Source organism: Struthio camelus, chromosome 1 (assembly GCF_040807025.1).
Source record: "Struthio camelus isolate bStrCam1 chromosome 1, bStrCam1.hap1, whole genome shotgun sequence".
In the NCBI taxonomy this organism is placed as follows: Eukaryota; Metazoa; Chordata; class Aves; order Struthioniformes; family Struthionidae; genus Struthio; species Struthio camelus.
Window position 1 is genome coordinate 33669637 of NC_090942.1, and position 26454 is coordinate 33696090.

At 39.5% G+C, this 26454-nt stretch overlaps 1 protein-coding gene across 1 annotated transcript in view; it reads left to right on the forward strand.

The window, feature by feature from the left end:
* Positions 1-26454, forward strand: part of PDZRN4 (PDZ domain containing ring finger 4) — a 249516-nt gene that overhangs the window by 199997 nt on the left and 23065 nt on the right. The window contains exons 4-5 of the mRNA XM_068933551.1: positions 8025-8278; positions 9878-9980. Of these exons, the coding sequence (XP_068789652.1) occupies positions 8025-8278; positions 9878-9980 (357 nt within the window). The remainder of the gene's footprint in view (positions 1-8024; positions 8279-9877; positions 9981-26454) is intronic.

Consider the following 26454-nt stretch of genomic DNA (forward strand, 5'->3'; position numbering starts at 1 on the left):
AGCTGTACGTTCATTAAAGACAAGCAAACACAGATACTGGGGGGCAGCGTAACCTTAGCGCAACGTGTGGTTGGAGCCAGAGCAGGACATGTGCTTTGGTTAGATGTGTGGCAATGTCCAGCGACTGCACAGGGTCTGAGTCAGGAATGAGACTCAACTCAGCGCTCTGCTACTGATGTTGGGCTTAACGTTGCTTTTTTTTGGCATGATCTTGGCACATGGAGCACCCTCTTGGCTAAGATAAAACGCTACTTACTGTGCAGGCTGAAGGCACTGTGCTGACAGCTCCTCTTTGGTGCAGCTTTTAAGAGAAACCCCAGCACACTAACGCTTGCTGGGGTTTCCTACCGTACTGGCAGGAAATGTGCTACCTCGCCAGGGCCTAGGATTGCCTGAGTGCTGGGGGAGCAACTCCTGGCTCTGGCACCAGAGTTGGGACCAGTGCCATGAGATCCTGGCCAGCTGCTTGTGCTCTCACTGCCATCTGTCCTGCTCTTGCACAACTGGAGCAGGTGGAATTTAGTCCGCAGGCTGGGAGGGCTCTAGCTCTCTCTGTGCTACCTTAAATTGAATTTAAAAATAAAAAATAAAATCTGCCTTATGCTTAACTGCACTCCTTAAAGGGAGGATTTTAATAATGTGCCAACAGCAGCAGTTTGGAGTGTCTTACCGAGGAAAAGGTCACTGTGCCCATAAGTTATCCTAGCATTTGATCAGTGGACTCTTTTCCAAAGACTTTAAGTCTCATTATTCACTGCTTATAAAGTCACTTGAGATATAAAAAGTCTTTTTATAGTAATGAAAGTACTCCCACAATTAGCCAGAAGGCAGCCATCTATCTTTTTAAACTACTCAGTTCGGAGAAGACCAGGAGTTTCAGGCATCTGTACGTGGATGAATTGTTATGACAGTGATAAGTGTAACATTCATGCGGTGATGCCAGCCTTTATGGAGTTCATGGAAGCTTGGGATTTTTTTTTAAGGTTAAGAGAGACATTTTTTGTTAGTGAAATATAGCACATGATCTCCTGAAAGGAGAAAAGGAATTGCATGTTATTTACAGAGTCCTGAAATCTGCCATTCAGCTTCTTTTGTTGTTTTGGGGGAACTGGAGTTGATTAAAGAATTGTCATTAATTTGATCTCCTAAAACTTTTAAGGGCAACCACCTTTTGAAGTGTCTTGTTCCCTGAGAAGAATACATACCCTGGAAGAGAGATTGGAGAGTGAGCCTGTGGTGCAGCAGAGAGACTGTGAAGTTCACAAGAGAATGCGGCTTTCAGTGCAAGGGTTTAGAGATAAAAATGATTTGTTCTGAACACACATACTAGCCTTTGATTGTATTTTTCCCCATCATCAAAGGGCTGCTCTATGTTGTAGATCTTATGGGAGATTTATATAACATCCTATACACAAATAGAAAAAAAAATTGCAATGATTAATGTAATAAATGATGGTCTAATGATATCAAGAAGTAATTTAAAGTATTTTATGCATGCCACGGCTAGTTTAGTCTTTATTGCCCTCAGGCAGTATCGTAATACCATCAAAAAAACTGTTTGTCAATATTAAAAGCAATTTACATAGCAAATACACTCCAGCCTTGTTACATCACCATCTGGGTTAGCTGAGCGTTTGGATATGTTTCGGGAGGTGCTGGCAAAAGCAGACCTCACAAGTGTTCAAATTGTCCAGCTGTCGCCGGGGATGATGACAAGTGACAGTATTCCTGCCCAGATGGAAGCAGCCAGGTTCAGCAAAAGGGCAGGGGGTGTATTTGGGGAGAAGGTCTCAGGAAAGGAAAGATGGAGGGAAGTGGAATCAGGAGGGCATGCAAGCAAGGAAGCAGCAGGGGAGTGAGGAAGGGTCCATGGGGAAAGGTAAAGGCAGAAAGAATGAGAGGAGCAGAAGGCCTCAGGGAGAGAAGAGAGATGGACCAGAGGCAGCAAAGCAGGGGAGAGGAAAGAGCGAGGCTAAGAAGACTAGCTGAAGGAGAAGGCAAGAGGGATGGCCATAGCAACACGTCTGCTGGGCACACTGAGAGAGTCAGCAAAGGATAATAATAGTTGCTCGCAAATTCACATCTACCAGCACTTGTCTGAGAGTGAAACTAAGCAGTTATTCTTAAATTTAATTTATTATTTTCATTTCACTCACAAGCCAAGAGAATTGCAAAAAATCATAAGTTCTCTTTTTCAAAAATCAAGTGAAATTTTCTGGGCTGTTGGTGTGTGTTCAACATTGAAGGAGGAGTTGATAGGATCTTTGTGAGTTGTGCGTTGGTCTAACACACAGGAGAAGGAAAGGGTTGTTCTCTGGTTATATGGACCACTAAGGCTCGTGTTAAGAAGCTCAGGAACTGAGGCCATACTTTGGCCACAGTTTGAAACTGCTGCTCAATAGTGCTTTTCAATTTGTTGGAGCGGGCATAGTTATCCTAGTGATGTGAATGTGGCATTGTAGAATCTAAATATTTTTCTGAAATATATCTCAAGACAAGGGCCCATATGCACAAAGGAATGTTAAGCAAGTGTCTCTCTGTGGCTCTCTCCTCCTGGGGTACATACTGTGCCCTGTCAGATGACAGTTAAGTGCTCAGAGGTGTTGGTAGCAAATGGCAAATGGCCTGCCTAACCCAGCCACTTGGGAGCAGCCTATAGGCATGCACCTAAAGTACCCTTTTTTTCCTATGTAAAAGACCTTAAATGCAAGTAGCTATTCAATGAATTTGGGATTCAAAGCCCAAACACTCTTCCTAAACAGGGATCCTCTGTGATTCCTTTCCTTGAAGTGGATTTGACTTTTCTTTCAAAACGTGGAGCATGAATCTGCAGCCCAGTCAAAGTTTCGGGAGACACTTCTTGAAGTGACATTTTTGTTTTAGTTAGAGATGGTTAGGTAGATTAAAAAATCATGGAGAAAAAGATACTGAAGTGGAGCTTGTATTTGATGGAGAGGCAAAGTTGCCTGTTTTCTTCAGGTCAGCTGAAAGAAGGGTGCTTTTTTATGACAGCTGCTGCTTAGATAATCAAAAACACTGAGAAATTACTGGGTGCTCTCTGCCTAGAAGGAAGTTTTACAGAGGGGAAATAAGTATATCTCTTATTTTCCAAATTTTAGCATCATTTATTTTGTCTTGCTTAGCTTAAGGTTTAACACGTGCTCTTCAGCCTCAGTAGATTTCTGCCAAATACTGGGAAATGGAAGCGGTACTGGTTACGCTTGGGAAACTATACAGAAGGGTACAGTCCTGAGCATTGCCCATGTCTATTTAGTATTGTCTAACCAGCTACCCTAGCTAGTAAACAGGAGAAACTGCAGCTGTACAGGGAATGGCAAAGTAATTCTCATCACAAACCTTTGGTGCAGCCTGCAGAAGCAGCCAGAGCCTGCATGTTCGGTCACTCTGGGGCTTTTAGGAGAGAAGACAAGATTTGGTGATCAGGGCCACAAAGGATCAAACGGGAACAAGCATCACCTAACTCATCTGGCTAAGGAAGAAGAAATGTCATTAACCAGCATAATAAAAGTTGTCTCTTTATTGAACTTGCCTGAACCCTGACTGAGATAGTGGTATTGGGTAATGGCTGTATTTGCTATCTTTCAAATTAATTTGCTCAAGAAATGCAGCTTAGTACTGAACTGTAACCTAGAAGGTCACTGTGTCAAATGCCATTTCCTTAGATGAGCTATCACATTTGCTTTAGCAGAAGAGTTGCAGTGTCCTCTTCAGCATATGTGTTGCTGGTAGCTCCATATGTCCTGCGCTCTGCCCTACCACCCAGAGAGTGTCACAGCTGACAGGCCTCACCGCTGGTAGCTTTTCTGGAACGGCCGAAGGCTTAAGTTTGGGAGGAAGGTGGTATTTTTTCTTCTTTTTCTTCTTTCTTGCATTTCTTCAGGGAGGGCTCAGATTCCTGTCCAAAAGAAGCACTGGTCAAACTGGGGGACAGTGTTTGATCCCTTTTGCCTTTGTCCAAGGATAGGCTGCAGAGTATGGTTGCCTAAATATGTTTAGGCCAAGGGATTGGAGGTGAAAAGATTGCAGTGATGAGAATAGATTTAGCACCTGCCAGGTCAAAGACATGTTCTGCATGGATACTGAAATCTCCCAGGACAGTGAGCCTTGCGATAACTTCATCATCATGTCAGACAACATCTCCATCATTTCTCTAGAAGCTCATGTGTCTGGAGGTCTCTGGTTTAACAGGATGCTCCAGTTACTCTTGTCTTTGTCCTTACTGATTAAATGTAGGGTCTCCAAGGATTTTACTTCAGCAGAGCTGATCTTAAACCTTAACTTGCATATGCCAGGTATTTTCTGAGGACAAGAGATAATGTCTTGAGTTCTGACAAAGCTTGTGATTATTGTATTCATGTGACTACCCATCTTTCCCTTTCCCTTTCCTGGGGGAGACATTGACAAGTGGCCCAGACTTTGCAGTGTATCCAAAAGAGGAGGGAGAGTGTTCATTAAACAGAAGCTTAATCAAACAGGGCAAGAGTATGGTTTACATGAGAAAAGATATATTCTTTACTTAACATTCACAACTTGCTTATGGATTAATTAGCCCATCTGCTGCAACAAATGTATTCCCATGTCTTTGTGTTGACTGTTGAAAGTGACTGAATCCTCTATCCACTTAAAATAGTACCCTAGATTCCACTGAAAGTAACCTTTCTGAGGCAAGGAATTTATTTAATCATCCACTAAGAATCTGTAAGTGGCTTATAAAAATCTGTAAGTGCTCAACTGTCTATAGCTCCCAGGGTAACTATATGTGAGTGTTAAGATGGGTGATAATGCAGGAGGCAGAAAAACCTTAAAGAACCTAAGTGTAGAGAGCTTCTGAACCCGTCTGTAGTATTAGCTTTAGGTTTTAAAATACAGTCTCCCTTCCTAACCCCAAGTAGGCAGGACAGCTGCCAGCATACAGTAATTCAGCTATGGATTTTCTTCTGAGAAAGGCAGCATTCATGAATTAGGTGACCTTTCTGCAGATTGACAAAGTGTGTTGATGAACTTCAAGCGACAATTAAAACATGTATTGAGTGTCCTAAGTGCTTGTGTTTTATAAGAAACCAACATAAAGGAGGGAATGTTTTTAAAGTCATTAAATTAAATATGCATTTAAATGAAAATGGAGGTCATCCATATGTTGCTAGGATAAATGGAGCTGGGTATCCTTTGTGATTTTTCACACTCGTGATTCTTAAAATATTATTATGCTTTTGAAGTAGAATTTGAAATAGAATACATGATATTGTGAATGTATGTATATTTCATCAGAATAAGTGATAAGTGTTGACTGATGTGAATAAACAGAGCTTCTGGTTTTCCAAAACAATCTAATATTTTGTAGGCTGCAGTGTTATCCAAACATCTTTTTGCTTTGCTGATGCAGATCTATTATTAAAATGGTCGTCCTTTGCCAAATATCACCACTTGGTTCAGCTGGAATACAGAAGGACTGTGTGTTTTGTACCTGAATAGGAAAAAGAAATCTGATGCAGCTCTATGTGGTATTTATTCCCAAGCATTTGCTCTTAGGAGAAACACTGGATCTCTCGTCAATAATTTTTTATAAGTATTAAAAGCGTTATGGAAGAAAGGAAATGAATTTTTCTCTAAATATGTTCCCAGGACCTTAGGGATGAGAGTTATTCAGGCCTGTAGAACACTCTTGGTATTAAAACTTCAGCAACTGAAAACTTTGGAAAACTATTTCCTTGATAGGCTCTGATTTTGAAGCAAGAATGAACTAGAGACTGAAACTGAAGAGTGATCAGAAGACCCAGGCTTGAAGCTGTATCTCTAATCGCCTCTATTAGACGTGGCTGATTCTGAACATTCTGGCAATTTAACTTATGCCATTGGAGAAGGTTTGCAGAAGCCTGCTCCTTTGGGGGTATTTCTTTTATTTTCTTAGAGTGTAACCTGTTTTTGACTGTTCTGACTCTTTCCCTTACATACCACTGACATCTTTCTGTGAGACTTGTTCCCAAGGTTATAATTTGGTGGATGTTAATTTGAAGGATGAAATCTTAAGATTTTCTGCCCTCAGTCATCGAAGAGACAGTAGATATGCTGCAGTAGACTTATGTGCCCAAGCTAGTCACTGTTCGTATTACTTGATCACGGTCAAGGCCACACTGGCGTGGCACTGCTAGGTATCCTAGGTATTCAGCACAGTGAGTTTGATCTTTTTTAGATACAGATGGATAAAATCTGTTAAGTCATTTGTAGCCTGGACATAACCTCATATAGCATCTGAGCTAGCTAGAAATATCAACTGACCTTTGCACTGGTGGCTACACTACGGTGTGTTACAGTGTGGTTATTTCACATGTCCTTGTAAGTGTATTTGGCCATGAAGGTACTGCTTCTTTAGCAGTTCTGTCAAAGGAAAGTTGTCTCTACGGTGAACTCAAGCTGCAAATGCATTGAGCTGGTGTAGATGTGTAATTAATGGGTAACTGTGTCATAACTATCCACATAAACAGACAAAACTATGGTTACAAGTGATGCCTCAAATACGACTTTTTTTTAGGTATCATCTTTTTAATTGCAAATGCTTCTCCTGGCAGGCTTTGAAAAGTTCTTATAGGCTGCTGAATGGCTCTTTTGAGTTTGCTGCTGTTGTTCTTGCTTGCGTGTTTTTCCTTTTTTGATAGGAAAGTTCCAAGATTTTCTTTAATGAAAGAGTGATGTAGAAAAGCAGTTTGGTTGGAAGCCAGTGTTTGCAGACATCAGGGCAAGGTCACTTATGGGGTCTGTCCCATTTCTGGGGAGGGCTTTGACTTAGTTTCTTAAGCAGAAGTTTTAAGACTTCCTTGTCTATAAAACAAAGCTAATTTGGGCATAAACTTGGAATAAATCCTGTTTCTGATTTACTCCTGGTATGGAGATTTTCCCTGGGAAATAAATTTAAGTCAGGCTTTGGTACCCTTCAGGTGTTCACATTTCTTACTAGAAAATCAAGCCTTTCCACCCCACCAGAGGATCATCTTAATTGTGCAGTGTCTTACCACCATTTCCTGATGTATAGGTGTCAAAAGCAGTCCCATCGCTCTGGAAAGGGACCAGGATGATATCTTCTGTGTAACGATGTTATGTATCTCTCTGTTCAAGGGCTTAGCTACTGTCAGCCAAATTAGCCCTTTCATTTTGTAGCGGGCTGATACCTGGAAAGTTTGCCCCAAACACCTAAGTTCAAACGGTGATTTAGCATCACCGTTAATGCAAGTATCTTTTTTAATACCAGAAAGGCCTCACTAATACTGAAAGGAGTTTGCTGATTTAGCTTTACTGGGAAGACACTTTGCCACAGTTTTCTAGTTTTGCCAATATATGGTGTATTTTGAGCATAATTTTCTTGTTTTGGGGATAAGTTTCTTTCCCAGCTATACCATCTGAATAGACATTTAGAGCCGTGTTGTCTACTAACAACTGTCTCCAGTCCTTTAATTTCCTATTTGTAACAAATAATTTCTTCAGTTTATGTTTGATTTTAATTTCACTTTTCTTAAAAGAAAAGCAGCTGACTGTGTTAGTCAAATCTCCCTATCTGTAGTCTTAATGATTGTATAATGGCAAGAGCAGATAAGTAACAAAACATTTAAAATTGGCCTTGTTTCTCTTTAGACAATCCAGACGTGTTTATTGACATCTGCATTAGTAACAATACTGTGCCAGAAGCATGCCACAGAAAATGTTGACATTGGAAATAAAAGGCACCTCTGCTTTTTTATAATGTTTTACAAGGTGCATAAAATAATTTGAGAGAGAGAATTCTAAATGTCCTTTTCAAATTATGTACTCTCTTTGCTGTGTTCAGGTTCCATTGAAATAGTTAATAATTTCTATTATTTCAAATAATTTCTATTTTCTACCAAAGACTGAAGAAGTTAATTCCCCTCCCAGCCTAATCTCCCCTCTTGCATGAATCGCCTATATTTCAAATGTTTTTACGCTGCCTTTTCACTTGATAGCAATCATTAGTATATTTTTCTATTTTTCTTTAGGTCAATGGGAAGGATCTCTCCAAGGCCACTCATGAAGAGGCAGTGGAAGCTTTTCGTAATGCTAAGGAGCCAATTGTAGTTCAGGTTTTACGACGAGCCCCAGTCAGTAAAGCTCATGGTAGCCCTCAGGATGTTCAGCTTGTGGATGCTAGCACTCAGACTGACATCACATTTGAGCACATTATGGCCCTGGCAAAACTAAGGCCTTCCACACCGCCAGTACCTGATATCTGCCCCTTTCTACTTTCAGACAGGTATGACTTGTATTTTTCTATAAATCTTCTGTCATTTCCCTATGTAACTGAGGCATTGCAGTGGTAGGCTTATAGGCTTCTCTTGAAAAAGTCTCAGGAATGCTTTAAAGAAATTATAAATGTCGTTGATAAACAGGGTCCCATTCAGGTGTCAGAGAAGTTTTTCCTAAATTCTGCTCATGGATCAGAGCTAGAAGAAGGAATCTTGGCTATGCTTACTTTGGGTTCATGTATCTGTTCATCCAAAGCTAAGCCCTGGTCCAGAAGAAAACCACTTCTGTCAAAGATACCTAAAGGCTTTTAGACAGCTAGAAAGAACGGTATTGCTGCTTTCCATCATTGACAATTTCTTACAGAAATCAAGGCAGCAAATTAAATGAAGGTCCCCTTATCTAAAATATAGAGAGCAAAACTAATGCTCCATATGTCAAAAGGCAAACACTTTAATGGCAAACACTTTTATCCATCAGTTGAATTAATATTCTCTGAAACTGAATGGAATATAAATATCAGCATGGAGTGTTTATATAAAAATAGTCCTCTAGTCCTCTCCCTTTTTAGACTCCATTGCATGAGTAACTACCTCTGTTGGTTGACCCTTGCCCTTCACCTGCAGTTAGGAAAGCTATGATGGCCCTAGACCTTTCCCACTAATTTTGATGCATGCTGCACATCTCTGCAGAACTGATGCTGATAGAGTACAAACCACTTTTCACCGTAATGTGGTTGCATTTTTAGAAGTTCTAGGTAAGCTGGAGGGATAGTCGTTTCAGAGATAGAGAACCTGCCTAAATGCTGGATAGAGCCTAGCACTTACTACTTTGCAGCTTGACGCATGACATGTATAAATTTTTAAGTTTTTATTGAGTAATCCTAAACAGTGTGCTACTGTGATTGAAATTCTCATGCCGTCAGTATGGGGAAAAGTTTCCTACCTCCACTTGAGGTGGAGCCACACTTGGTGTTGCATATTTGAGATCCAAGACGTCTGAGGATCCAAGATGAGCCTTGTGCCTAATACTGTACCTAAGTGCATATTGTAAAGACTTCATTCTTTCTTTGTACCCAAATCCCATGCAACCACACAGTTTACTGACATTTTTAAGTGTGGTTCCTCAAATGCACTTTGCCACCTGGTTGTCACTTCAGCAGAAAAATATAGTGCAAGTTGCTTTATGTGAGTTCTTGAACAATCTGTGAGCCTAGGGGTTTTGTACTGAGGAGGCTCAAGTGTTAATAACAAGATAATTGGTGAGTTGCCCCAGGCCACGATGCAGCACGTGAATTTGGAGTCAGATGCGTTTATGAGCATAAGGAATCTCAAGTTGTCCCAGTTAGGTAGTTTGGCCCAGAGCAGAGCCTTTTAAGAAATTACCCTGACAAAAGGTGAATCCAGCGTAATGCACTAAGCAGGAGTCTGAGCTTTTGTAAAGAAAACAGCCCTTGCTCTTTCCTTGTGCTCTGTCTTTCAGGCTATCAGACCATTCACAGTAGCGTTCCAGAAATGATAAAAACAACAGAAAAGTCTTTTTTATCATTTTTTTAGTTTAAAAAACTACTGTCTCATCTACTGTTGTTGTACTGCTTTGTTCCACATAGCTGCCATTCTCTTCACCCAGTGGAGCATGAATTTTATGAAGGTAATGAGTATCTTTCCAGCCTGCCTGCTGATGCAGATAGAGCAGAGGACTTTGAGTATGAGGTAAGATCATTGGCACACTGCAGCCTTTCTTTCTATGTTTGCAGATGCGGTATTTGCACAGCTGATAGCAGGCTGTTCTAAGAGAAATAATAGTGGGAAAACTTTTTTAAAAAGTCAGCACCAAAGAGTATTCTATTTTAATTTATAGCTGTATAATGTCACAGGCTTTACTGGGGTTACACATGTGAAAGCAGAAATCTGTATTGGGTTTTTATGTACAAGTTCAGGAGGCTTGTTACACATATACCTTCTTTGGCCGATGGAGACTGTAGATCAGCTGCTTTGCTTTTGCAGTTTTAATACTTTAAAAAAAACCTTTCCAAAATGAAAAAAAACCAGTAACTGGAAGCTTAATTGCCTTTTTTCTTCTCATTTTAAGAATTAATTGGCCTTTTTTCTCATGCCTTAGGGATCAGTCTTGCAGATACTTGGGTGTGTGCTCGAATGTTTGTGAGAGCAGACTACAACTTTGAGAATTAATATAATTTCTATTACTTGTTCTTTGATATTTGACATTGTACGTGTTGCAATTACAAGAAATTGTGCAATATACCACAAATCTCTCTCTGTTTTTCATGCATTGTACTCTGTAGTGACAAGGGTGAATATCTTTCTGAGTCACTGGAAAATCATTATGTGTAGCTTCCAAAAATGATAACATGTGATTGGTGATGCTGCTCTTTATTAGATTTTTATTTCAAGATCTAAATAGTCTTCTTTCTTGATGGTCATTAGCTTTTCATGTTTTCTGCTATCATCTGGTAACAAAATATTTCGAGGAACAAGCGTAAGAAGCAGATGGTTCTTTTTTACTATTAAACAATGCTGAGTCTTTGCAAAACTTGAAGTTACTGTATTTTAAATAAGAGTGATTATAAATAATTAAATATCTTTTATACAAGATTAAAAATATTTTATCCTCCTGTTTGCTCTACCTTAATATTATGTAAAGAAACCTTTTAAAAGGTTTCACATAACTGCTTGACATTTGGAAATGAATTGAATGGGAAAACCTTTGGCAAATATGCAGTGTGTTCACTTTTATCTTGTCTTTAGCAGCTATGATGCTCTATTGCAAGTTCAGCCCATTGTTCTTTTCTTCTTGCAGCCTGGGGGATCTGAAGTTCTTCCCTCAGGAGGTGGAAAAATCAAATAAAATCTGCTTACTGAATCTTAATCAGAACAAGCAAACTTTTATTTGAACTCTTCAAAAAATCATTTCTAGGGATTAGTGAAATCATTTTTTCTTCCCAGATGGGTTTTGGGGTGACATCTAATAGCAGAAGAGTCTCTGAGCTTAGGTTCCATTTTGGCTCCACATGCCTAATGTAATCTTTAACTTCTCTGTCAAGAATGTTTGTTTATGGTGCTTCTTTCCTGCATGCAATAGAAACGGTTTTTCTAGTAACGTTTAAATAAATGAGTAATATTATCATCTGGAAAGAAGAAATCTAAAAAAAAGTAATGCTTGAATAAAAACAATTTTTTGCCATTTAATCAGAATATTAGTGAGATATTAAAATACTAACAGACTGCAAATTTATATAGAGTCTACAACAGTGGAATCATGTCCTCTTTATGACCATTATTAATCCCTAATAATAGGTGGCATAAGTATTATGACAGTGGTAAATGCTCAGGCAGGTTCTCCGTGGCCTGTAATCGGTACTAATCACACCATCATAGTCATTAATTTGCTGTCAGCTGTGATTCAGTTGCCTAAGGCAAGCTCACTGAGTGACTGAAATAAAGCATGTTTCATGTGAAATTTAAATAGGAAAGGAACTGTCTAGCTTCCTTTGAGGAAAAGGATGTATTCTCCTAAATATGAGAGTTTCAAAGAGGAAATAATAGTATCGTGGAGCCTTTAAATAAAAAAGCTCTAAACATGAAATACCTCCCCAAAATATAGGCCTGTATGGTAATACTACAGTTTAGGTTACTCATTGATTGGTACGATTACCTATCATTTAAGATCCTTATAAGTTGTTAAGCCTGCTTGCTGTAGCCATGTAGCTGAAACAATCGAGAGCGTTGTCCCCCAGGGACATAGATCTCCCTCCAGAACAGAGTCTCATTTGAGACAGAGTCAGAAGAGATTTACTAGCTGCTGTTGTGGATCCATGGGAGAAGCAGCAGGACATTTGGGAGAAGAGAGGTCATGGTTTGATGCTGTCAAAGTCCCTACAACGATACTGGCTTAAGGTGTGCTGTCCTGCAGCTACTCCATCCCACCCCAGCTCTGACGTTTTGTGGCCCCTCAGATAAAAGTTTTTTAAAGTTTTAAAGTTTTTAAAAGGGTTGCTTTTAACGTAACCCAGCTGTCTGATCTAATTTCCAGCATGACTCCACAAAGTGTTGCATTGTCAAAATTGAGGAAGTGGTGCGCTGCAGCATCAGGGAAGAAAGAAATGATCAAGGGCTTGGAAAGACAAAAACTTTTAAAATCAGTATTGTCTAAGAGCGAAAGCAGCAAGAACAGACACTGCAGAAGCTCTGCTAGTGCACCCCTGAGGGGAAACGCTGTGGACTGCATGCTGGATGAAAGCAGCATAGAACAATTACCCTTCTCTGTCTTCTACCATTCAATTTTCTGTGTTTAGGAAAATGGGAAATATTATTATTATTATTATTATTATTATTATTATTATTATTATTATTATTATTATGTTTTGTGAAAGATTGTATCAATGCTCCCTGATCTTATTATTGTTTTCTTCTTTGTAACAACTTTCTGGTCTGAACATTGGCTAATCATATACATCGAAAGAATTATCTAGTGTCAGGAGTGTGGTCCAGTTTCCAAACTGCAGGTTGGCATTCCTTCCCATTGTACTGAAAGGATACAAGCAGGGGGCTCACCAGTCTCCGTGGCAAACACATTTTTAAATGGATTTAAAGCAAAACTTAGAGATTTCAAAAGAGATAGAAACAAGATAGTCAGCAGAAAAAGAATTAGAGAAACAGCTGGAAAATTTCCCAGAAATAGTGAGTAGAAGGGTGATTTGTGGGTGAAGAATACATCATTTCTGAGACAGCAACTGCAAAATACTCAGCCAGATTAGGAAGCCTTGGCTGGGACATTTCGAGTTTGGAGTAGCAGAAGAAGTGAGATGACTAGCAACTGGCATGCTGTAGACAGGAATATTTTCCAAGAACGGGGATGTCCTGGAAAGCTTTCATCAATTTGGAACTTGCTTACAAAAATATGCTGGAGTTTAAGTAGCTGAGTTACCACCATAAGAAGGAGACTTGACGCCTACATGTGATAGCCAGCCTTAGGGATATGGGCTTGAGCTTGCCAGTGGATCTAGTAGGATTAGACACGCACAAGAATCTTCTACTCCATTTGTAAGCTAGACAAATGCAGTGGGTTGGGCTCAGATTGTGGCAGCTCAATAAAATCAAGGATGAGCCAATTGTCTTGGAAAGATAAAGTCCCTGGGAGGCTCATTAGGCTCCATTAAACACCATACTTTAAACAAACGGCTAGAGTTTGAAGAAGTTGGAGGGACTGCTGATAGCCAGCTTTGGTATCCTAGCATTGCTGCTGCAAAACATATCCTAAAAGGAATCTGTATCGTTGGTATGTATTGAGACAGAGGTCATAGCCAGCATCAGTGAGTGCTGGCAGAGAGAGACCAAAAGATTTGTGTTTCTGGCATAGCCAGGTACCCATGAGGGTTTTTAAGATTAAGCAGGAATTGACCAATTTGTAAACGCTTGCAGTCAAGATCACTGAAAGACAGCCAAATATACTCAGGGACAAACCCAACCCATATCTGGCTGTGGGTGGTCGTTGTGCTGCTGGAATTGTGTCATGTGATGTGTGAGTGCGCATCAGGCTGTTTGGTACTGATTGGGGTACAGAATTAAAACAGCCCTTGGTAAATCTGTGCTAAATGTGACTCTGAAATTTGCCCCACAGTGTGAATCTTTCCTTGTAAGAAGAGAAGAGGATACTGGTGCCAGGCAGGAGTAAATAAGTTAATGAACTTGTACATTTTAAGTACGTCTCTTAATCTACTATTCAGGAGAGAGAAACATCATATGCTTAGTTTGGAACATTGGTACATTGGCAATAATGCAGAGATGAAGGGAACAAAGTCAGTTAAATGGTCGATGTCATAAAAACAAAGAATGTTGTAAAGACAAAGCTGGACAAAAGAAAATGTCACTAATGTTTGGTCCTACAACCAAACAGGACCAATAGGTTTGGTCTACCTACTCAGTCTGAGGAGATTCCCTTTCAATAAGAGGGCCAGGTGAAAATAAGGTCTTAAAAGCAGTCACAAGCAGGTAGTGAGGTTTAGTCAACAAGTCTCTATCCAAGGGCGGAGACTTTCATAACATCTATGCACTGAGGTAGCTTTTGAGCAAAGGGGAAATAGGAAGTGATTGGTTTCTGCCTTGAGACCTGCTATCTCAGAGGAATTACTGCTGTTAAAATCTTATAAACCTAAGACAGGAAAAATTTCCTATTTCTAGATGAATGCTTCCTACAAACAGCAAAAACAAACATCGCTGAGCAGTAGGTCAGGTGACTTTTCCTGTTGGATATATGAGAAGAGTAGACTGAAGTTTGCTTTTGTAATTCAGGGTTTTTTTGGAGGGAAGTTGGCTGTTAATTCATTACGGTTCTTCATGAGCATGAGGAGGACTGGCACAGTTGTCTAAAAGACTTTCCAACTGTGATTGTTCTCTTTGTTAGGCAAAGGCACAAGTGATTGCCTCAATACAATGATGTAGAGTGCAAGAGACTGGAAAACCACAAGTGGTCCACCATGCCAAAATCACCATTTTCAGAGTGAGAATGGCAGCATGACACCCATTGCATCAGCCTGCCTGCTCCTGACAGCTCCAGTTTTGATAGAAAACAAATGCTAGTGCTGACAGTTTGCAGCGGTATCTGTCTGCGAACCTGGGAGAAGTTGCTACGGGTTCAATTGAGCCTATATTAAGTTACAGGGTACTCCTGATGCTCTTCAGTTAAGGTGTTAGAAAGCGCTTTTTATTTTAATAGGAAGAATAGATATCTTTTGCTCAAGAAGTTAGTACATGTCACACAACCAACTGCACACCTACTGTGTCAGTTCCTCCTATGTTTAGGGAAGCAGAACTTCTGGAAATCAGAAGGTTTGTATGCAAGATGCTTGACTCCATTATCAATAGCTGCTCCTAACCAGAGCAACCCGTAGTGCTCTTCGTGCTGGTAAACACCTCAGGTCGAAAATGAATAGTATTTAAGTCCGTGTTCTACTCTGCAGTCCCAAGGGACAGATTTTGAATCATAGTAAGGAAATAAATGTGTGTGTGTGTATGTGTATGCACAATGAATGTAAATGCTAATTTATGGTTATGCACAACGGTTCATTTAAATGTGTTGATAAGTATTTGCACTCATAAATCTGTTAACTGTAAGTGTAGTTTAGTCCTTTAAGTATACCGCTGACCTGATCCAAACCCACTGAAGTTAATAAGACTTCCTATTGACCTGAGCATCTCTGGATTAGATGCTGTTGGTTGTTTTCTCAAATGGCTAAAAATGTGGATTGAAGAGAGAAAAGCTAGAAAACTTGGGGAATTGGCCATAAATACGATTTCGTATAAACCTCTTCTCACTGAACCCATAAAATTCCCCTAAGGGAGAATTTCACCCTTTTGTCACCCTTTTCTTACCCTTTTCTTCTGAATATTGCAGCAAATGCTCTAGTTAGCAGGGAGGCACTGATTTGGGATTCCAGTAACACTCATTCCGTCATGATGAAGGAAGGTTGGTATGTCAGCCTCAAATTTGAATTTCCTATTTCTGTGTCATAACAGTTGTGAAGTTCAGCAGTTGTACTGGTATTTTTTCCTCTTCAGAACCAAAAAAGGAGAAATTTTATTCACATTAGCAACCCAAGCGGATCTGAATAAAGTTACCTGAATGCGTAAGTACTTGTGGGTTGAGGCGCTCGAATGTGTTTAGATAGGCCCTGCTGAAGTGTGGACTCCAGTGACTTTCGGAAAGGCCCAGCAATGCTGTAATAGGCCAAGAGAGATCTGCTTGCCTTGTGAATTCATATTTAAGGTCTTTTCAACACATGGACTATTCAACCGATAAACCATAGAAATCTGTCTATCTTGTAAATACATATTTAGGGCCTTTTTAGCACGAGGAGTACCGAGCTGATAGCCTGTAACAGCTCCCTTCAGAGCTGTGATAGCCTGCAAACACCCCTTTGCAAGCATTACAGGCAGTTGTGGCAGTGCAATTGGAGCTCCTGCTACAGTTGCTAACACCTGAATAAACAGTTTTTATGAAAACCGCTTCTGTGAGCACACTGCCAATGGTTCTGGTAACTGCAGCTGGGCTCTTTTGTTTTGTTACCTGATGAATGTTTCTGTATGAAGCTAGCCCATAAGGTGGATGTGTAACCAGCAAAATGGAAAACATTTCTGAGATGAGTTTTTTCCTTAGATTCCCAACATGCAGCATGGAATTTCTAGTGCAGCTATTAAGTCATATTTTATATCTCGTAATATAAGGGGGGAAAGAGAGACAGAAAGAAATCCTGTTTTGACAGGGATCAGATAAACCAAGTTCTAGGCATATTCAGATACAATGACAGTGATGTGAACAAACAGAGCCACTATAATACCTTTTTGACTTACTGTCGGATTGTGCTTTTTTTGTCCGTATTTCCTACTGGGATTGGATTCTTTTTTCCTGAACCTCTTATGTCTTGGGATGAATCAAAAAAAAAAAGAGCCTTTAGCAAATAAAAGGCAGATTTCAAATTCAGCAACCACCAGACATAATTTAAAAGAAAACGCTTCAAGAAATGCGATGTTATGCAGGCAGAATCCTAATGGAGACGTAGGTGTTGCAGCCTACAGCAGCCAAAGTCATGAGCAAGGTTGTATCTTTCCATTGTAATTAGACCTGATTGGTGTGGTAAGGGGAATGTGAAAACACTTGCTGGTAAATGTGGTGTAGATTTTTAATGGAAAAGCAGATACTTCTCACCCTGTGCCTTATCTTATGCAGCTGCTGGTGTGATGGAAGGGTGGAGGTATTGATCAGACAGACCGGTCAGAGAGGGCTTAGAGAAACTGTGCTTTACTATCCTACATTTATTTTCTCACCAGCAGTTCATAATTTCCTGGAAATTACTGCTAAATAGTGGAAACCCCACAGTATACATTCGTTTTACTGAGAAAGTTATTCAGGTATTTCATGGTAGTTCTTAACATAAGGTAATGCCTTCTGTTAAATATAGTGACAGAAGTGAACAGGTTTGTGTGCGAGTCTGTGCTCTTGGTTGCTTAGGAGAGTCTTTCTGGTTGTTATTTTTTGCCATTTCTACCGGTTGTGTCGTACAAATGTAGGGAAAAAGATGGACTGCATTTTAAAGATACTAATTGAAAAGCTTTTGAGGCAGTCTTTTTGACTAGTGAATAGATTACTAGAATTGTTTTAGTTGGACCTGTGAAAATGCTACACCATTCAAGACTTTTAAAAACATGCTTCAAGATTTTTTCCTTTTAATTCAAAAGGAGTGCTGGCCTGCTAATACCTAGCCTGTGATCCATATGACAGTTAATAACAGACTACAAAAACAGAAAGGTGACAGTTAAAAATGGGGAAGTGGCAAAGGCATAGTTTTTCATGGAATTCTTTGAATAACACTGTGGAAGAATTAAAATAAGACTCTCTTAGCATGCATTTGGCCCACTACAGTACAAGGCAGTGTATTTCAGTAAACCCCCCTGGCAGTTGAAGTCACTATAATTTACACAAAGACAGTAATAAATATATAATTTCTGCCTAACTGTGGGTACTGCAAATGAGCAAAATAATGGTAGTAAAAGAGCAATCCTTTTACTGCGTCACCTGTCTTTTAAGATTCGCAAATTCACTTTTCAGGTACAGGTTAATTAAACTTCACTCCACTCCACTGAGGTACTTCAGTAGTACTACATCCTGAGTTGTTACAGTAATGCAATTCATGAGCAGGTGGACTAAGGACAGTCATACTGAGTGACTTGCCAAGTCAGTCAGTGACAAAACTGGCGGTAAAACCCAGGAGTCTTTACTTGTAGTGCTCCTTTTTTCTTAGCTATTGGATCATCCCTCTTCCTGGATAGTCACTGGATCATTTAGATAGAAGAGGTCGTCAGGTTAGTTTCTGCCATGCTTGTTTGTTAATTTTGAATGTATTAGTTCACCTCATCACAAAATGTATTAGTTCACCTCATCACAAAATGACTTTCAATGCAGATGAAGTTGCTGTCATCTCGCCTCCCATAGGTAATGAATATCCCAATTTACTGACTTGAATTGTGCCCCCAACTACAGAGCATCATGCGAGAGTGGGGAGAAAAGGACATAAAACTGACATGGGCAGATTTATCAAAGTTATTACCATTTATTGTGTTTTAAAACAGGAAAAAAATGATTTCATAAAACAAATACAAGGTTACTTCTCACTTCACCTGAAAGCTAATAAAAATTCTTCTGTGTTGTCAGAGCTTATGTTTTCCCAAGAAAATGAAGAAAAGTGAGCTTAGTTCAGCAGCACTTTATCGTTGGGCAACATTACAGGATATGGTGTGTATTTTTCATTCAGGGAAAGACAAGCAAGGTGCTTGCAACATTTTCATATTTATGGTAATCTATGGATTATAAATCTTCTGTTTTGGAGCATTGTTTTGTTTAGAGAGTTTTTATACCATTATACCACACCTCCATATATGCTTTACAGTGAAACTATTCTAAAAATGTTTCTAAGGCTTTTATTAATGCAATATTTCATATGCCTGCTGCTTGAAAGTTCATGCAGTATGTCTTAGAGTCATGGAATCCAGCTGTACAGATGTAAGATGGGAGAAAATAGTTACTTTCACTTATTCTTTTAAAAATAACCTAAGCCACGTAGAACAGCTTATTATAATGTCAATGTTTTAAAGCTTAGTATCTTGGGGACTTCAAGAGCAGAAGGAGCAAGGACCAAGTCCCTCTAGCAAAATGGGAACCTTTTACAAGAAAATGGACTTTAAACAAGGTTTCAGTATTATGCATGCTGTGCCTTCAGATGAGAAATCTAAAAAGCAAGGGAGGTCTTTTCTCTGGAAGTTTGCTTTTTTATTTAATGAGGCAGCTCTTCAAAGAGAATGTTATAGTCATTCCTGGAGGGCATGGTTTGGTGAGCAGGAGTACAGGTGAAACTGTATTGTGCATCAGAAAAGCAGAGGATCAGTTTGCTTTGTATTTCATCTCATGATTTCATCTGTCTGTGCAAGTATGTGTTTGGGGGTGGGGGACAGTTCCATGTGTGACAGAAGTTTGAACAGCTGAAACTCAGCATGGATATGGTGCCCATAGACCTCGCTTTGGTGCCAGAGAGATAAAAATGTGTTTTAAAAATCAGTGTTGATCGCTTTGTGTGCTTGATTTTATAGGCACATGTATGTTATTATAATTTGCATATTTTAGCTATTCATATTTTAATATGTATGTATCTCAGAGTAAACGAGAACATGGGTGAGGTAGAACTTTAGCTTAGTGCTGTCTAAGAATTTCTGATCTTATAAGTTCAACTGTAAATTTATCCATTTCTTTGTATTTTCTTTTGCTGTATCTGAAAGGTGTAAACTGAAGTACAGGAAAGTATATTTCTCACAGCTATCTAAAATTGAAAAATTATGTTTTCAACTTGATTTTAATTAATATTCCAAAATAGCCTTCGCACAGTTGTAGATCAAGGATGCATGAATGTGTGGAGTTGTAACTGGTTAGGAATTTGAATCTACAGCTACATGTTCTACTGTCCAGATAAACGTTTGCTGGAGCAGATGTCGGCACATCTGTTATGCCTCCCCATTTCGATTGGCTGCCTGGGTGTTTAGAAAGTGCTGATGAGGCACATAAATCTTCTGATATGTTTCAGGCCCAGAGAAGGCAGGCAGTAGTAATAACGATGTTTACAGAGGAAAGTGCTGGGCAGTAACATTTTGAAATACAACAGAAATAAAGTATGATTTTACCTGCCATAAGTGAAACTGATCATAAAAAGTGAAAGCTAATTATGCCAAGTTGATTCTCAGTTGATTTGAACTGGAGCTGTGGCAGACACATAAACCTCTGGACTTTGTGTATCTAAAGTTCATTGACTTGGAAAAGGTACCTGCTGCAGTTTAGCAAGAGCTCTGAGTTCTAAAGGGGCTCTTTAGTAAACTTGGGAGAGTTAGGAATCAGGTTTAGAAATAGCTGCTGCATATGTGTTTCTTGGAAGGGGACAAGCTGTCCACCCAGGGCTTGAAGTTTTTGATCTTATCATAATCCTTATTTTCAACAGATTTTTCTCTCCCCCTTGAAGCTTATCAGATTCAAATGCTTTTACACCATTACAGTCAAGAAAGTTCCAAACAGGGGATCTTCTCCTGAGAAGGTCTGTCCATGAATCAGAGGGCGTTCCTGGAAGGAGGGGTATATATCTGCCAATCATCTGAATTGCAGAAACTGTGCGAAGAGCTTTTGCAGGCTTTGGATTCCTTCCAGACTTTAATCTCCAATGCACTGAATGGCAAACAGATATGAAAAAGAAGGCAGTGTGAAGATTTCAGCATCGATGTCATGTTCATGTTTTCCCATTCCTTTCTGGAAACATCGCCACTAAATTTTTCAAGTTGCTGTTAAATATCATCATTTAACCCAAGTCCAGAAATTGTAAAGACAGCCTATACTGGAGGGGACAAAGATTGTTGATTGTATAGCTGATGTATGTAGCGAAGAAGCCATAGAATTATGGAGTACTTACGTGAGAAGGGACCTGCAGATGCCACCTAATCCAAACCCGTTGCCATTTGAGATTTGAATATCTCTAAAAGTGAAAACTCCACAACCTCTCTGGGCAACCCCCTTCCAGGATTTTGCCTATCCACTTACCTGATATCTGATCAGAATGTCCTGAGCTGCAACTTGCATCCATTGTCCCTTGTGGCTGTTGCTGTGGAAAATGAATCAGGCTCTGTCTTCTCTGTACCCTGCGACTAGATAGTTGAAGGCGGCAATGAGATCTTCTTAAGAAGGTCCTTTCTTCTAAAGGCTAAACAAACTCAGTTCTCCCAGCCTCTCCTCACAGGTCATGTGCTCCAGCCCCCAAATTAGTTCATGGGCTTCCAGCCAGATGCAGAGTGCTGTATTCCTGTCTGGCAACCAAAAGAAGCTGCGTTGTAACATTTTATGTCAAAACTATTTTTATTAGGAGTCAGAGTGGGGAGCAAATTCTAGAAAGACCCCAAACAAAAAATTTTGGCTGGTAAAATTTGAGTTTGTTTTTTTCCAGCTTACATGGTTCCTGCCAGTGATTCCTTAGCTGCATCTCTTATTTTAAATGTTGAAAGCCAAAGAATTTCAATATGGAGGGCAGGATTTAATGAATGCTTTAATGAAAAATCAGATGTTTCTTCTGCAAATACGTATAGTAATAAATCTGTTTCTTCTGTTTCTGTGAAAATTGTTTGAAGGTCCGTTTGAAAATCATCTCTGTCCAGAAACAGGACTGCTTTGGGATACAGAGGCTGTGAGCCAGGGTGACAGAATTTGGTATATTCACTCACACTCCACGGTGAAATAGTTACTATTCCAGTCTGCTTCTCTCCATGTACCGTGAGACACAGTTTCCATCTCATCTTGTACTATTCTCACCCATCTTGCTCAATGAGATGAAAGTGAAAATGTAGTATTAAGGTTAGTGAAAAGGAAACCCGTAGCTGCAGATCTTCAGCTTGGTAATTATACTTTAAACTCTTCTCATATCCTTTCAACTTCACGTATCCATTGACTGAAAGCGAGAACAAAAACTGACCGCTGAGAAATGCTATATATAAGCAGTTTATCATGAGTCTACGTATCCATTAACTGAAATCAAGAAGTCATGATCTTCTCAAGTGCAGAACATACCAAAAAGGGACTCAAACAGGTGAAAACATATATACATAACATATAAAAGATATATACATAATTAAGTATTTCTAATAAGTTGACATTGATATTTTACCATGGGAAAAGAACTTACTTTTGTCTCTAACTCTTCTACCTCCCCATTCGTTCTGTTTCAAGACCATGGAAATAATGGAATAAGAATAGGTAAATAGGCAACATTTTAGGGAAGAGGTTAAAATAAGCTATCTTGGTGATGGAAAGGCTTGTTTCAAATAATAAATATGATGAGGACATTCTACTTTCCAGTAAGTGTGATCATCCCATTAATAGGAGCATTTTTTGATTTTTATTAGTGAATTTAGGGTACTTCATGTTGAATGGTTCCCATAAGGGTTGATATTTGCATTTTTTTCATTTTGACCAGGATTTGAAAATTTTAGTATTATTCATGTTAGCTGAGGGGAGAAACTCAAGTTTGAGTGGATGTTTGTGACTTACCAGAGGATATACTGACAGCTGTTGAGCCTTTTCAGCCAGGAAGTCTGTAATCTGTGAAGAATTTTTTTTCCCTTTGACTTCCTTATGAGACACACTCCCTGTAAAGTCCACCATATGTCTTTAAGCTCCAGGCTTAAAATATACTTTAAAAGCAAGTCAGAAAGGCCACACCAAGCCTGCAAGGCCCACAGATTTAAAAGCTGTATATATCTCATCCCCGTATGCTTAGACCCTTCCTCCCACTGCAACACTAAATTTGTGCATAGTGCAGTGATCAAAGGTTTCTCAAAAGCAGCCCTCACCTTCATACTCCAATCTGTAGTTCACCCAGCCCAGCCCATTCCCCCCATCTGCTCACCGAGTGTTATCCCCCCACCGTCCCTTGGACCTTGGGTGTCTCAGCTGACCCTTGGGTGGGTTCCTCCTCCTGCTCGTGGACATGAGACTATTAGGGATCATCAGAGATCAGGCTGTGCTGAATCTGCGCTGGCAGGTCTGCCATTCCTTTAAGTTATTCCACTGCTTCATTTTTCTGTGTTAGAATAGAGTATGCACCAAAAATTAACCCTCCAGAGCCACAGGGAGAGCACGAGTCCCATATCCAATTACACTTATTTATTATCAAAGGGTTCATCAGTTATAGGGCCAAATTCTGCTCCCAAAATTGCAAGTTGATGGTTTATTAACAGCTGCCTGGATGTCAGCATGCTAGTTCTGGTTTTCCTGCTATTGCTTTTTTTTTTTTTTTTAAACTCTGGTGTCATTTTCTTCAGTATCCTGCTATCCCAGAGCATTTTTTATCTGGACACAAAGCAGCATGTGACTCTAAAGGTAGCTAGCTATAAAGCAGGCATCAGCAAGAAAATTATTTTATTTTTAAGTATTTCTTACTCCATTTTATTTGCTTTTGGATGATACATTTGAGAAATGCTTGCTGATATTTTTCCTTTCTGCTTTGATGTAAACAAATCTTACACCAGAGATTCTCAAATATAAACCAGATTTTAAAAAATGAGGATTAAATGAGACTTTATCCTATAAGGTAGAGCCCCCACCCGTTGGACAGAGCTTTGTTTTTCCCCAATGTGTGGAATGGAGATAACCCTCTGTTTCTTTGTGGTAAGCTACCAGCCAAATCCATTCTGGCAAATCTGACACCCAACGTGATTTGTCCTTTTCGATGCTGTTTATGAGGAGTCAGGACTGTCTTCTGTCAAAATTGATAAGTGAGAAGACAGTGGGGAATGCAATTTTATTTGTAACAGCACAGCTGCCAGCAGTTCCAGCTTGTTTACATCTAGGCTGGCTCTGTCTTGCTCCATAGCTTTTCTATTTCCATCCAAATAGCCTCCAAGCACATTGTGGATGTGCCTGTCTACGTAAAATCTGCATAACAGAGCATGCTGGAAGTCTTAGAGAGGAAAAAGAATACCTCTTTCCTCATGTTATTTTCGCAACTGAAGAATGAACGTCAGTAACTTCAAAAGAGAAATCCTGAACTTGACCGATTCTATATAGAAATTTAGCAGAATGGTTTCTACAATTGAAATACAAACTGCTAAAATCCTGTAATGCTCGTTACTTTCCATGTGAAGGTACTTGATGAGTTCAGAGCTCTGCTTTTCTGATTTAAGTTTTCTTTTCTTTTCCCCTAGTGGAAAGGGCCAGTGTTTGTAAATTAAATTCACTAAAAACATTTAAATATAAGTTTATTCTACTGGGAAAGAACGCAGTAGATTGTTGCAGTGACCTGTGAAGTGGAGGGCACTTTCATTACACAGCACTTCACACTGAATACTTTTGTTACCTATCCGACACAGACATTAACATGTTTCCTGGAAAATCCTTTTAGCAAGAGAACATAAGTCTTGATAGCATTATGATAGCTCTTAGATCTATGAAACCTTTGTTTGCCTGCAGTATAACTTGCCTTCACTCTGGAATTCCACACATATCTGATCTTTTTTTATTGATACACTAAGAAAGCTGCAGTCATAGGCATTTCCCCTATATGGTCTCTCCTCTGAGCTCTTTCTTTACAGTAGACCACCCCCAAACACACAGTTGTCATGGAGGTCACATTAGGGAAGGGTTTTTTGTTTGACTGATCTAGCTGATAACAGATGAGTTTTTCCAGCAAACTGAAAATTCCTCTTTCCTTTTGCCGCTTCTGTTATGGCAGTTATTAATAAATAGTCTCCTATGTAGTTTATCATTAAAAAGTGGACTCCATAGATGGCTCTACGTGTCACTTGTTCTGGTCCTGCAAATTGTGGGGTCATCTAACACTTTTTCACTGTAGATACATACCCTATCTCTCCATATTTTTAAGAGGTTGTGCAATCATGCTCTTGAGTGAATTGTTTGATGATTGCCTAGGGAGACTATTTTGTAGGGTAGCTGACCTACCTGGCACCTACTTATATATGTGCATGCGCACACATACACAGATACATATATATATATAAATGCACACACTCTCTTATCTCCACATATGCACACAAGTAACCAATTAAATAGTTAACACCCCCTCAAAGCTGAATAAAAAATTTGTACCTTAAAATAAAATGACGTTGTTAAATGTTCATTGAAGGCGCTACAGACTTTCTTTGTACAAAGATACATAGTCCATAAAAAGAAAAATATATCAAATTTAAAATGGACTGTTGAGGTGATTTCTACTGATGGTAAGATTTACACATCTCTGTTTTGAATTTCATCAGATTACTTCTGGCCATTGTTACAGACAATGCTGATGATTGATAAACAAAGGCTCTGCCTAGCAAAGAGAGCGGAAACATGGTTTGGAAAAGGTTTGTTTGAAATGCCAAGCTTCTGTTTTAAATGTGTAGTCTTACCCTTTATACGTGCCCTGATCATTTGTACGTGACAGTCACATCTCTTACTGCGTGGAAAAAATTCAGAAGTGAAATAAATGAAGCTATAAAACAAAGTCTAAAGAACACCATTTACTCCACTGCTGATGCTTTTTGCTTTAAACCCAGGCTACTGCTTCCTCTGCTTTACACCCACACTCCTTTGCAACATATGCTTTTGTGCAACATGAAATGCCATTTTCATCACTTCTGACTTTGAGATGAATTCTTCCTTTCAGAAGCTACACCGTTAGCTCTTCACCCTCCTAAGACTTCATCAGATTGGACTATCTGCCCGATCCTGTAAGAAGAGTGTGGGGGTAGCTCTGGTTTCATTTGTCTTATTTTGGTTTTATGGGCAGAATTACTTGCTAATGGTATGAGGGATTGGGAAGATGAAACATTAAAGAAAGTAGCAACCTAAATGACTGGTCGTTTGGCAGTCCGGAAGAGGTATATGCATCCAGTCATGTGGGGAAAGACTAGATGAATGAGAACATGACTAGAGGGATGTTGCCAGGGTGCTCTGCCGTTGGGTGCTCTGCTGTTTGGCACTCTGCCCGACAAGGACCCAGGCGCTCATGGCTTTCCTGACGACGAGGCAGGAACAGCAGAGATGGGGTTACTAAACAAAATTATGAGTGAGAGTTTTGCTCGATTCCCACAGTTTATTGAAACCGCTAGCAGGAAGCTGATAAAATTAAGCTGACTTTGTTAGGACAGCCTTGTTACAGTAACCCTGGCTGAAAGTTTGAAGAGCAGCCAAAACTGAGCTACACATATAAAGTAGAAGTTGATCTCACCCATATAGATGCTGATTCAGGAAGATATTAAAGAAAGAATCTTAATTTTAAGATGGGTGTAGTCCATCCCGTCCCTCTGCACTTTTATTTGATTTCTCAGAAGAGTGACACTAAGTCAGATAGGTGAAAGGTAGAGATTTTTTTTAAGTATAAGCAGTAAATTAAATAAGTGAGACCTTAATGCACTTTCTCAGTTAATTCTTCATTGACCTGTTCTGTAAGCACTCTCTTCTCGGCCTTTTTCCATTTCATTCATTCATTTAATCATTCTGTCAATTATGCCATTAGTGAGATGAATATTAAAATAGCTTCTTATGAATAAACAAAGGGGTTTCACTTCACACCTGGAGTTGTTCCAGAATATG